Source organism: Phyllostomus hastatus, unplaced genomic scaffold, assembly GCF_019186645.2.
Source record: "Phyllostomus hastatus isolate PE091 unplaced genomic scaffold, TTU_PhHast_1.1 phas_contig_17, whole genome shotgun sequence".
In the NCBI taxonomy this organism is placed as follows: Eukaryota; Metazoa; Chordata; class Mammalia; order Chiroptera; family Phyllostomidae; genus Phyllostomus; species Phyllostomus hastatus.
In genome coordinates, this window is record NW_025333664.1 from 27813820 (window position 1) to 27826217 (window position 12398).

General features: G+C 39.5%; 1 protein-coding gene across 2 annotated transcripts in view; it reads right to left on the reverse strand.

Annotated features, from left to right (window-relative positions):
• Positions 1-266: 266 nt before the first annotated feature.
• Positions 267-12398, reverse strand: part of HAO1 (hydroxyacid oxidase 1) — a 51969-nt gene continuing 39837 nt past the window's right edge. For both annotated transcript variants that reach the window (XM_045833314.1, XM_045833313.1), the window contains 4 exons: positions 11780-11871; positions 4962-5120; positions 4728-4797; positions 267-1002 (listed from right to left, as the gene is read on the reverse strand). In XM_045833314.1, the coding sequence (XP_045689270.1) occupies positions 932-1002; positions 4728-4797; positions 4962-5120; positions 11780-11871 (392 nt within the window). In that variant the 3' untranslated portion in view covers positions 267-931. The remainder of the gene's footprint in view (positions 1003-4727; positions 4798-4961; positions 5121-11779; positions 11872-12398) is intronic.

Sequence of the window (12398 nt, forward strand, 5' to 3'; positions counted from 1 at the left end):
AGAAACTGTGAAAGAAAGAAAAAAAATGTCTTTCTCCCTTTTTGAACAAGGGGCTGGCATCTTCATTGGGTGTGACCCACACAAATAATGTTGCTGCCTCTGCACATGGCTGTTAATGGAAAGAAGCAAAAAGAATAAAGAATAAAGAAGAGGAACTAGGAGGTATGAAAATTAATGGGGTATGCCTGGGGGAACAAGGAGCTAATTAGCATTCAGAGGTTGAAATGGTTGAATTCCATATTGTTACAAATGGGCCAGATACATTCTTTTCCAGCTAATACTTTATTTCTTTCTGGTTAAAAGCAAAGTATGTCACAAAATATTCAGACACTAAAGAACTGAATGGAAAACCACATTCAAAGAAATAACATAGATCAGGGTGTTACACAGTATCTAGAAAATCACAAATTACCACCAACCCATCCCAATTCAGTCAAGTGCTACCTACTCAGTGGTAGGAATCCAAGTCTCCCATTTTTGCCTGGCATGTCCATGCTTTTGAACCTGAGCTTACAATTTAAGAACATTGTTTTAAGGAAATCTAAACACAATGCAGGTTAATAAACAGTGAGATCATTATCTTTTCACCTCAGCATTAGCTACCTCCAATTTGACCAAAGGGTATCTTTTGTTTTTCAGCACTTTAGCCTGCCAAAAGATGACGTTCTCTAAACACATTTTCAATGTTTTCTTTTTAACTGTTAATATATTTCCAGGATGCAAGTCCATTTCTTTCTAAAAAGTTCCTAGGACACCCATTGAAAAGTCAAAAGCAATGAACTAAAAGGGATTGCTATTTTGTTGGAGAAGAACGACACCCTTTGTATCGAAGTGGGGAATTGCAGACTGTGGTCACCCTCTGCACAGTGTCTCTTTGTCAAGTAATACATGCTGAAAAAAAATAATACAGATGGGAAAATATTGTGCACTGTCAGATCTTGGAAAGGGCCAAAGGATTTTTCCTCACCAATGTCTTGTCGATGACTTTCACATTCTGGCACCCTGAAAAAATAATGCATACATTTAATATGAAATGAATGCAATAATAATCAGGCAGGTAATCGTTTTCCCAAGGAATGTAAAACTTGACAAATGTAAGGTTTATGATTCACGGTAGCCCTGCCAAATCTTATGTGGCATGAGACCATTTTTATTACCTAAACAGTCCTTAACACAAAATGACTGGCACATATTTTTATTAACACAAAGAGTGTATTCTTTCTGCCACATTTAATAGAGAGTTGGTGACTGAAAGCTCTCTTTTAGGATATGTCTGTAGCAAATTAAAAATGCATAGTGAGGATTCACAGAACAGCATTCTTCTCACACAGGCTGTGTCCACACAGGCTCTGCACAGTAGTGAGCTGACCGTGGATCCTGGGCATTCTATTCCATGGGGACAATCTGGGTGACATGGATCACAGAGCAAGAAACCCTCATTACCTTCAAAAGTGGGGGAGTTGATAATTAACTCAAGATTATTCTTTGCATCTAGTGGTCAATCTGAATAAAATTCAAAACAGTTACTAGTAATAATGGTGCTTATTTATTCATTCATTTATTGTGCAAATGCTGTTTATGTGTCAGGCACTGCTCTAGACACTAGAAACACTGCAGTGAAGACAACAGACCAAGATCCCTGCCCCAAGCCTCTTATATTCTAGAGAGGAGAGAGATAATACATAATGCACATAATTTAAAAAGTAAAGCATATGACAGATGATCTATAGAAGGTGAGAGGTGCTATGGTAAAATGATGAAATAATAATAGGGAACGTCTGGCCAAGATGGAGGCGTAGGTAGACACGCTGTGCCTCCTCACACAACCAAAAGTAGGACAATAACAATTTAAAAACAAAAAAACAACCACAACTAACAGAAAATCTAACTGTATGGAAGTCTGACAATCAAGGAGTTAAAGAAGATACACTCATCCAGACAGGTAGGAGGTGTGGAGACCAGCGCATGGAGAGGACTTGCAGCAAGGTGGTGGCTGGAGGACCAGGGCCAGCAAGGTTGCAGCTGGCAGACCCAGCACTGGATTGTGGAGTGGGGTGGTGTGCAAGGCTGCAGCTGGCCAGCAAGGCTACAGCAGCAGCTGGTGGAGAGGGCAGTCCCACAATTGTGCACAGATAAACTGGGAGGAACAATTGGGGAGCAAGTCAGATCATGTAACCCAGAGCTCCAGTGTGGGGAAACAAAGGCTTAAATCGCCGATTGAAAACACCCATGGGGGTTGAGGCGGCAGCAGGAAAAACTCCCAGCTTCATAGGAGAGTTTGTTGGAGAGACTCATAGGGTCCTAGATCATACACAGGCCAACCCACCCAGGAATCAGCACCAGAAGGGCCCAATTTGCTTGTGGGAAGCAGGGCAAGTGACTGAAATCCAGCAGAGAGCAGAGCAAGTGTCACTGTCCCCTCTTGGACCCCTTCCCCACATACTGCATCACAACAAAGCAACGTGGGTTACCCCTTCCAGGTGAGCACCTAGGGCTCTACTCCTCATGCATAAGAGGTGTGTCAAGACAAAAAAATGGCCCAAATGAAAGAACAGATCAAAGTTCCAGAAAAAATATAACTAAGTGTCAAAGAGATAGTCAACCTATCAGATGCATAGTTCAAAACACTGTTGATCAGGATGCTCACAGAATTGGTTGAATTTGGTCACAATTTAGATGAAAAAAAATGAAGTGAAATAAAGGAAAAAGTGCAGAGAACCGATAGTGATGGGAAGGAAACTGGGACTCAAATCAATGGGGTGGACCAGTAGGAAAAAAGAAACATCCAATGAGAAAAGAATGAAGAAACAAGAATTCAAAAACATGAGGAAAGGCTTAGGAACCTCCAGGACATCTTTAAATATCCCAACATCCGAATTATAGGGGTACCAGAAGGGGAAGAGGAAGAGCAACAAGTGGAAAAGTTATTTGAACAAATAATAAAGGAGAACTTCCTTAATCTGGCAAAGGAAATAGACTTCCAGGAAGTCCAGGAAGCTCAGAGAGTCCTAAAGAAGTTGAACCCAAGGAGGAACACACTAAGGCACATCATAATTACATCACCCAAGATTAAAAATAAGGAGAGAATCTTAGAAGCAGCAAGAAAAAAGAAGACAGTCACCTATAAAGGAGTTCCCATCAGACTGTCAGCTGATTTCTCAAAAGAGACCTTGCAGGCAAGAAGGGGCTGGAAAGAAAGATTCCGAGTCATGAAAGGCAAGGACCTACATCCAAGATTGCTCTATCTAGCAAAGATTTCATTTAGAATGAAAGGGCAGATAAAGTGCTTCTCAGATAAGGTCGAGTTAAAGGAGTTCATCATCACCAAGTCCTTATTTTATGAAATGTTAAAGGGATTTATCTAAGAAAAAGAAGATAAAAAACATGAACAGTAAAATGACAGCAAACTCACAATTATTAACAACCACACCTAAAACAAAAACAAAAGCAAACTAACCAAACAACTAGAACAGGAACAGAACCACAGAAATGGAGATCACATGGAGGGTTATCAACAGGGGAGTGGGAGGGGGAGAGAAAGGGAAAAGGTACAGAGAATAAGTAGCATAAATGGTAGATAGAAAATAGACAGGGGGAGGTTAAGAATAGTATAGGAAATGTAGAAGCCAAAGAACTTATATGTACGACCCATGGACATGAATTAAAGTGAGGGGGGAGGGGAATATGTGTGAGAGGGGGTGTGCAGGGCAGAGGGGAATGAAGGGGGGAAATGGGACAACTGTAATAGCATAATCAATAAAATATATTTAAAAAATAATAGGAAAAGAAAATTGGAAGTTTAGTGAGTGGATGGAGAACAAATTGTATTTCAAACAGGGTGGTCAGGATGAAACCATTTGAGGAAGTGCAATTCAGGTGTGACTTGAAAGATGTCAGGGAATTAACCATGTAGATTTCTGGGGAGAGAGCCCTACAGCTAAATCGTGTCTGGCATAGTCAAGGAACAGCAGGGAGATAAATGGAATAAGTGATGGTGACAGTAGCAGTTGAGGTCATAGGAGCGACAGAGGTCAAACCACATAAGGCCTTGCACACCATTGCCAGCACTTTGGCATTTACTCTGAGTAAACCCAGAGCTGTTTGAGGATTCTGACCGGAAGAGTGATGTGATCTGAAATAAGTGAAAGACATAGTGCTGAATGGGCGGGGAGGAGGAGGTAGGTAAGGGTAGACAGTAATACCTGAGGGAAGAGAGATGATGGGAAGGATACACAGACTATCATAATATTCAAAGTAAAGAGAGATGAGGATGGCTCTGGCCAGAGTGATGGCAGTGGAGGTGATAGGTGAGATCAGATTCTGATTCTTTTTTTTTGCAGATGGAGCCTCTGTGGATATAAGGGTGTGAGGAAAAAGAAAAGTCAAGAATGACTTGGGATTTTTTATCTGAGCACCTGAAACAACGGGGTGAACATGAACTGAGATTAGAGAGTCTGCAGGTAAAACAGGTTTAATAGGAAAAGTTAGCAGTTTAATTTTAAACAGGTAGAGTCTGAGATACCTAAGTAGAGGTATTGATTAACCAGTTACATTTATGGCTCATGTGTTACAAAAGAGGAAGAGTATGATGTAGCATTCACCCTTAAGGTACCCATCCAAATGATTCCATCTTCTTCCCCCCTCAAATTTACTTCTCTCCACCAAGGAGCATGGCTTAATGACCACTGGAGGAGAAGAAAGTTGTCAATTGTGATGACAAGTCTTACCACTCAGAGCCATGGCCAGCCGGAATTCTTCCTTTAGTATCTCCAGGACATCTTGAACACCTTTCTCTCCCTAAGCAAGTGAAACATACAGATCTTTTAGTTAAGTCATTCTGTCTTGTTTCATGTATTCATTTCACCGTTGAGTTATCTACCTTTGTTTTATTTATTTATTTATTTATTTATTTATTTATTTATTTATTTATTTATTTATTTATTTATTTATCTTCCAATTACCTGGGAAGCCAAGCCCCAGATGATCGGTCTCCCCACAAACACAGCCTTGGCTCCCAGGGCCAGAGCTTTCAGCACGTCAGTGCCTTTCCGAACACCCCCATCCAGGAAGACTTCTACCTTCCCTTCCACGGCCTCCACAATTTCTGGCAGAGCATCAATCTGCAGAAAGAGGAGATCAATAATGTGATGACACTCTGCATGAAAAATTGTTATCCAGCTCAGCCTCCACAGCCCACTGACCATCTGACTAGGGCTCAGAGTAAAACAAGGTAGGTAGATTTATAATCACCAGTAAATCGCTCCTGAAATTAAAAAAAAAAGGTGCACATGCTAGAGAATAAAACACCAAAAAACTAAACTTGGAATGAAGTGGCTTATTTTTCTTTCAGGGTTCATGATATTTTTTCTGTTCCTGATATTCAAATACAAAGGTCATGATTTAAAAAATATATAAACACAATTTCAAAATACTTGATGACCTTTTATAGCTATTCTTTATAAGATACATAAAGGTAAATTAAGTATCTTGCTCATATAAATTATTCTGAACATTATTTATTCATGGACAGTCAATTGCTAACATTCATGCTCAGATGGGAGTAGAAGCAGTGATGTATAAAAATACAAATATGGCTAGGTGAAAAACTTAGTGTCTGATTTCCCTGTGCAACATACTTTGCCTCCAGCCATAGAGAACTCTCCATGAAAGTACTTCTCTTGTTTTAAAGGAATTTGACCATGTGCACCTTGAAAGCCCTCATCTTCTTTGGCAATGGATGGTGGGCTTTTATCATCACTTGAAAACACAAGATCCTCACAGAGATTGATCTGATATTTTGCATCATTGTTCACACCACTCTAAACCCACTTATTTTTCAAGGCAACTTTGTAGTTTCCTGCTTTAAAAAAGTGCACTTGCCCAGTCCTTGACATTCACCTTGGCCCTGCAACATCCTTTGGCCAATAACATGAGCAGAGGTGGCAGAGTGTCATGGGTCTCGACTTTCTCTTGTACCTGTGGTGTGTGCCATGAGAGGAGAATCCCTGGGCAATGCTTCCCCTTTAGCTGGGTCCCAGGATAAATAGTCAGGAAGCACAGCCAGCCTAGCCAAGCCCAGCTGGACCTCAAACTGGGAGCACAGCCACCTAACCAGAACCAAGTCCATACCAGCAGACCTCCAGTTCACACAGAGTTTCAAGGAAATAAATTACTGCTGATTTAAATCACTGAGTTTGGAATCTTGTTTTATACCATCACATGGCAATAGTGAATATAGTTGGCTAATAGCCAATATAGTTAATAGCTAATAGCTGACACAGTCGGCTACTTTGATGTAAATCTTTGCACTTGAGAAAGAAAGCAATTGCAAGGTGATCCATAGGTCAAAATCTGTAGGAATTAGTCATATTCATAACAACATATTTAAGTCTAAAATTAAATCCAATTCCCATTCAAAACACACACTGAAAAGGCTACCACACATTCAAATGTAGTTTTCCTCAAAATAATTGTGCTGAAATCACTCAAAGGCTTTCCCACTTCGCCCCTAAAATTTTAGAGGCTCAACTTTAAAAGAGTTTTATGTAAAAGGCTGAAAACCAACCCCAGCAACAGATTTGGAGGAAGTGAAGGCAACATTTGGCATGCGGCCCCTAAATGTTTGGCAAGTAATGTGATTTTCCCCTTTTCCTTTTGGCTTTTCTGACTTGACAAACATGCTCTGGATCCATTTACATGTGCCCCTTTACCTATACATAGTCCTCCTCTTACAGTCAGGCCAGTTACATCAACACATAAATGCTACAATTTCCAAGGGATGATGCAAGCTATAATTAAGCATATTTCCCCATTTGAAACCAGAACCAAAGAAAAATATTAGCTAGTTTGGGTTCAATACACATTTCCAATGTCATGCAAATCAAACCTCTTTAGGTTATTTCCATGCCCAACCTGGCCTAAAAGGAAACTGTTAAGGATGCTTAAAATGTAAATCCTGTGTTATAAAGCAGAACCCAGATTTGTGTCTCATACGTCTGTGGACAGGGATGTTCTATTGCTATTTGTTGCTGAGGATTTCTATCCTTCCTCTCCCTCCACCTATTTTTTTCCCTTTACTGCAGTTTTGGTAGGCATGTATTTCAGAGAATAATTCTGATCAGAGGAGATTAAATAAGTAAATGCCAAATCCATTAGTTTATGCTGCCTTCTTTTCAGCTTGCTACCTACCTATGAGACCATTCATTCCAGCTTTCTTTTCCTTACTGGTTCTTTAGACAACTAGCTGTGGGCTTAACTCCAGTGGAGTTAATATACAGAAAAATATGGTCAGATCTGAATATACTATTCTTCATTCATCCCCCTCATCAAGGACCTGGTATATTCAAATCACTATGCCAGGTGGTTTAAAAGATCAGAAAATAAAACATCAGAGATGCAAGAAGAATCACACATGAATCCAACTCGCAGAGACTCCTCTTCCCTGTTCCTGCTCTAGTCTGCTCCCTGCCCTCCCAGACTCCCACTCACAGGGGGCTCTCCCCTTCCTACTTTCCTAGAGCATCTATTATTATATTCCTAATTTCTGACATTTTAGACATGGAACCTTTTAAAGGTTTCAAACCAAAGCAGTTGAACATACATAAAAGCAGATAAAACCAGAGTTGCTTTAGTTAAAAGCAAAGTAGACAGAGTCCAGGCCACTGCCCATAAACCCTTTGCTCTTTGTCTTGCTCCTCACACTTCCCCAGGCATCCCTGGGGAGTTTCTGCTAAGCCCATGTAGAAAGTCTCTGGCCCATTTTGGCAAGCCCTGATTCTTTGCAATTGCAAAAATGGCCACAATTATTTCCCTCCCTACCTTCATTTCCTTGTAATGTGACATTTCAGCTTCCCCCATCATAGGGGAGAAATGTGGCCACAAGAGTCTAGTTCCTCACCCCTTGACCAACAGAACATCAGAAAAGCAATAACATGTCTGTTCTAAGCTTAGATCCTAAGATACCTTGCATGCTTGCACTTAACTCTCTAGGAAATCAACTACCTCATGAGAACCAGATCAGCTAATGTGCTAGGTGTGAGACAATGCAGAGCTGTCAGTCACCCTACTGAGGTCATTCTACAGCAGCCTGTCCAAGTAGAGCCAGCAGTGGACCACAGAGGTATATGAGTAAGCCCAGCCAAGACCAGAAAAGCCTCCCGGTTGAACTCAGGCCAAATTGCCAACTCACAAAATTGTGACATACATAAATGGCTATGGAATTTGGGCCAGTAAGTTTCAAAGTACTTTGTTACACAGCAAAAGCTAACTGATACATCAAGTGTTTCTCAAAGACAGAATTGCATGAATCCCTTTTAAAAGGGAAAATAAAATCTCTTAGATCTCATAGAAGAGGCACTAGGACTCAATTTTGGAAACACATGACTCAGCAACCCAAATTTTATGAAACTAATTTTATGAAAATGTTCTGCAGTTAAGAATTTTCACTGGAAAAAAAAAGATATAATTTTAAGCTAAAAGTAGTTTGGGTTCAGTTAGCATCAAAACAAAAGTGAAAAAAAATATTCTGCTATGGCTCAAAGGTTTTGGAGAATCTGTATTTAGACCTCAATTTGAGATGTTCAGTACTAGGGATTTTGGAAATAGATTTGCTCTTCTCATATTGTTCATTAATTGCTTAAATATTGATCTTGGTCACATGATTTCCTTGATGGTAAGGGCCTTGATATAAATGTAATCTTTAACTCCTTTTGGGTAGAACAGTGGTCTGGCAGTCGTTCTCAATAGCATGGTAGTAAGACGAACTGATGTAAGACTCCTAGTGATAAGTATTTCCCCATCCAAGGGAACTCTGTTTATAGAAATGGGCAGATCACAGAGTCAAGCTGCATTGTTTTTACAATCAACAAAACACTATGAAGAAGCTCAGACTGAAAACTTTAAGCAACTTGCTTACCCAGGTTGACAAAACAAGACAAGGACTTCAACCCAAGACTCTGGACTCCTATTTCAGTGCTCCTCTCATGACATCACTCTGCCGCACACTAAGCCTCTTTGACTTTGACTTATGATGTCACAGAATCTGCAGGACAGAAAGTCTTTCTGTGTATCTACTGAAAAGTTCTACACCACAGCCTTCTTCAAGCCTTTTGCCACCTACGTCAAAACCCACATAGTGGGAGGAAAACATCATCATGTAAACTGAATCCTTTTTCATATTTCTCTCACCATCACCAGCCTTAAATTTACTCTAAAATATGAGGCAAAACTCAAGCAAGCATCCCCTCTCTTACACACAGCAAGCAAAGGGGAGGGTCATTGTTTTTCTTAAAAGTCTCTGAGACCACAGCTCAAAAGCCCTTTTAGATAAGTTTCCATATTCCCTCAGCCAGAGTGCAATAAACCACACCATTTAGATATTTTCCCCTTAAAATCTAGTTAGATTTGATTTCAGTAGATTTAGATTTTATTTTTAGAAAACAAACTTAATTTGGCCCGCACACTAAGTCTGTGTCTTCATACATAAGAGAGGTATAAATCTGCAAAAAAGCCAGGAGCTGTGACCAACTTTTTCTCCCTGCACAGAGAACATTCCTCACTCTCCACCTCTATTTACCCACAGGCAGCATTTAATATCACCTAAAAATATGGTCTCTATAAAGAAGGCTGAATTGGAAAGGGTGGAAAACTTTCAGTTTTATGATTTAAATTGACAGTATAAGCCCTGGCTGGTAGCTCAGTTGGTTGGAGTATCGACATAATAAGCCAAGGTTGTGGGTTTGATTCCTGGTCAGGGCATATATAAGAATCAATTGATGGGTGCATGAATAAGTGGAACAACAAAAATCAATGTCTGTCTATCTATCTGTCCTCTGCCTAACTCTTTCTCTCTAAAACCAATAAATGAAAAATTAAATATCCTCTAAAAAATAAAATAAACAAATTGATAGTGTAATTCTACAGTGTGCAAAGGCAAGTTCATTCCTACCATCAGTGCTTTAGGAATAACTGTGAGTACAGGTATGTGTGCCCAATATTCCCCTGTAGCCATTGAGTCTGCTCTAAGACCCACACAACTGTCTATGGATTTAGCTAAATCAACCTGTTAGCTCAATAAAACAATAATCCACTCCTACATGACTAAATTATTTGTTCTACTCTACTCCAAGTTGTTTGAATAAGTTCAACTGGTCATCCCAATTAAAGCCATTCACTATAATAATGATGACTGAGTGATTCTGATACATGTGTTGGTACAGTTCAGAGGTAGTCTAGATAAAGTCCATCCACATTGTTTGGTAAATATATTTTTTTTAGTTTTGTTACATGATGCTAGCTTACTTTGCCTATAATAATCAGACTATAGGATGTTGAAGTTTAAAGGCACTAAAGAAATAATCTAATGATGTTTGAACTTTAAAAGATGAGGAAACTGAGGTTTGGAGTGGAAATTACTCCCTCTGCCCTGTCACAGTTCAGGTGTGTGCCCTGTCATGCTTCCCTCTTTCCTGGACTGTCATAGTTATCCAGGCAAGCTAGCACATGGATCTTCCTGCCTCCTGTCATGCCAAAATCCAATTTATAAGACTCACTGTTGCTAAATCGAGATGCTTCTATTGCATATCCAATGACTCATCATATTCAAGAACCTCCTCCCTTACCTGTGGATGGCATACTGGATTCCCCAGGATTCTCTCACCCCAACCAGACAGTGCAAACCAAATGAATTACTTGGAAGTATTCCCAAACACATCCCATTTTTTTCCCACCCCATATTTAAGTTTACACCTGTAAGAACAGGAGTCCACATGGGGACAGAGCAGAGGTGACAGGTAATAATAAAATCCTCACTTCACCCAAAAGAATTTTGGCAAAGTCCCCACAAGTGGATAGCAGGGGAAAGAACTACTTTTTAATGCCCCACCCCACCTACAGCCCCTGACCCTATTCGGGATCATGGAGGCCTAAAAACCACTCCTGGATATGTGTCTGTCTCCATGACTTTGATCTACATCTGGGCCCCTAATTCTTGATTTTAAAATCTGCCCCAGTGCTTCTGTTGGTCTTGGGATTAATTGTTCTCCTTTATAGTTTTTAACTCAGTACCACACCTTCCAGCCAGTTTAGTTTACTTTTACATCTAGATTTTCGACTCTGATTTGCCTAGCACAGTGTGTACAGTATAAAAACCATAGATGTACTTCAGAATCACCTGGATAGCTTTATGAATTACTGGTGCCTCTCCCCACAACCCCCAGAGATTCTGATGAATTTATCTGGGTTGCAGCCTACCTGCCTCCCCTCACCTGGGTCATACAATTTCCATCTCCTTTCCCAGCCATCCACCATCTCTCTACAGGTTGTCAACCCCCATACCCACAGGCAAGTACAGTCTTTCCTTCCTCCTGACCTCCTGTCATGGTTACACCAATTATCTCAAACTTCACTAAAGCCTTGTGCAATTACTGTAACTGTTAGCTCCTATCCTTTGGATTGCTATGGCATAATTATTTCTTTCATATTTCCATTTACTTTATACTTATCAGCATACCTGTGAATACAAGAATAATCCCTGCCCACAAATGACTTATTATTTAACTTTTTAAGTTTGCAAATAAATGTATTGGACTAATTAATGATCAAACATAGGTAGTTACGTGCCACTAAATTTAAAATCTGAGATCTCATATATTCACATACTCATATATTTTACCTTAAGCATTCACACAAAACCATGTGCAGAGAAGAAGCAGACACAGAGATAGAACTGTGATGGAAATGGGAAATCCAAAAAGCAATCTCAGCCTTTGATGCAACTTACAGTGGCTGGCACCCCATCAAGTTGTCGAGCTCCATGATTTGACACCAAGATCCCATTCAAACCATGTTTAACTGCCTCCCTGGCATCATCTCCTAGAAAGAACAAGACAATTATTATAAGAAAGGACTAATTAACAAAAGGCTTGGGTTTACAGGTTGAAGGATCCCAGTCAAAGGGAACCTGACCTCAAATATATACCTTGCTAGGAACCCTCAGCATAGAAATATGAACATCCAAGGGTTAGATATAGAGTAGCATATCTATCTTGGTCAAAGAAAAAGCAGTTATAACAGTAAATTATAAAATAAATTTATCAATGGATAGTAAATTGGCATGCCCTTAAATTTGTTTATCTTCTTCATAAGGAAGTACTTCTGCTAAGTATGTTTTATTATTAATTATTAATAAGATCATAGCAGTAAGCAGAATCAATCCTCTACAATTTTGATAGCATAAAAGGATATGTAAGTGCCAAGCACTTTAATAAGTAATGAACAAGTCTAATTCAAAAACATTATTTAATACAAAGTTATAACCTCAATAATTATTTTAATTTATACTGTTCTATAAGTAAATGTATTTTGCCCACTGAAGTATATAAAAATCTAATATTAAAATT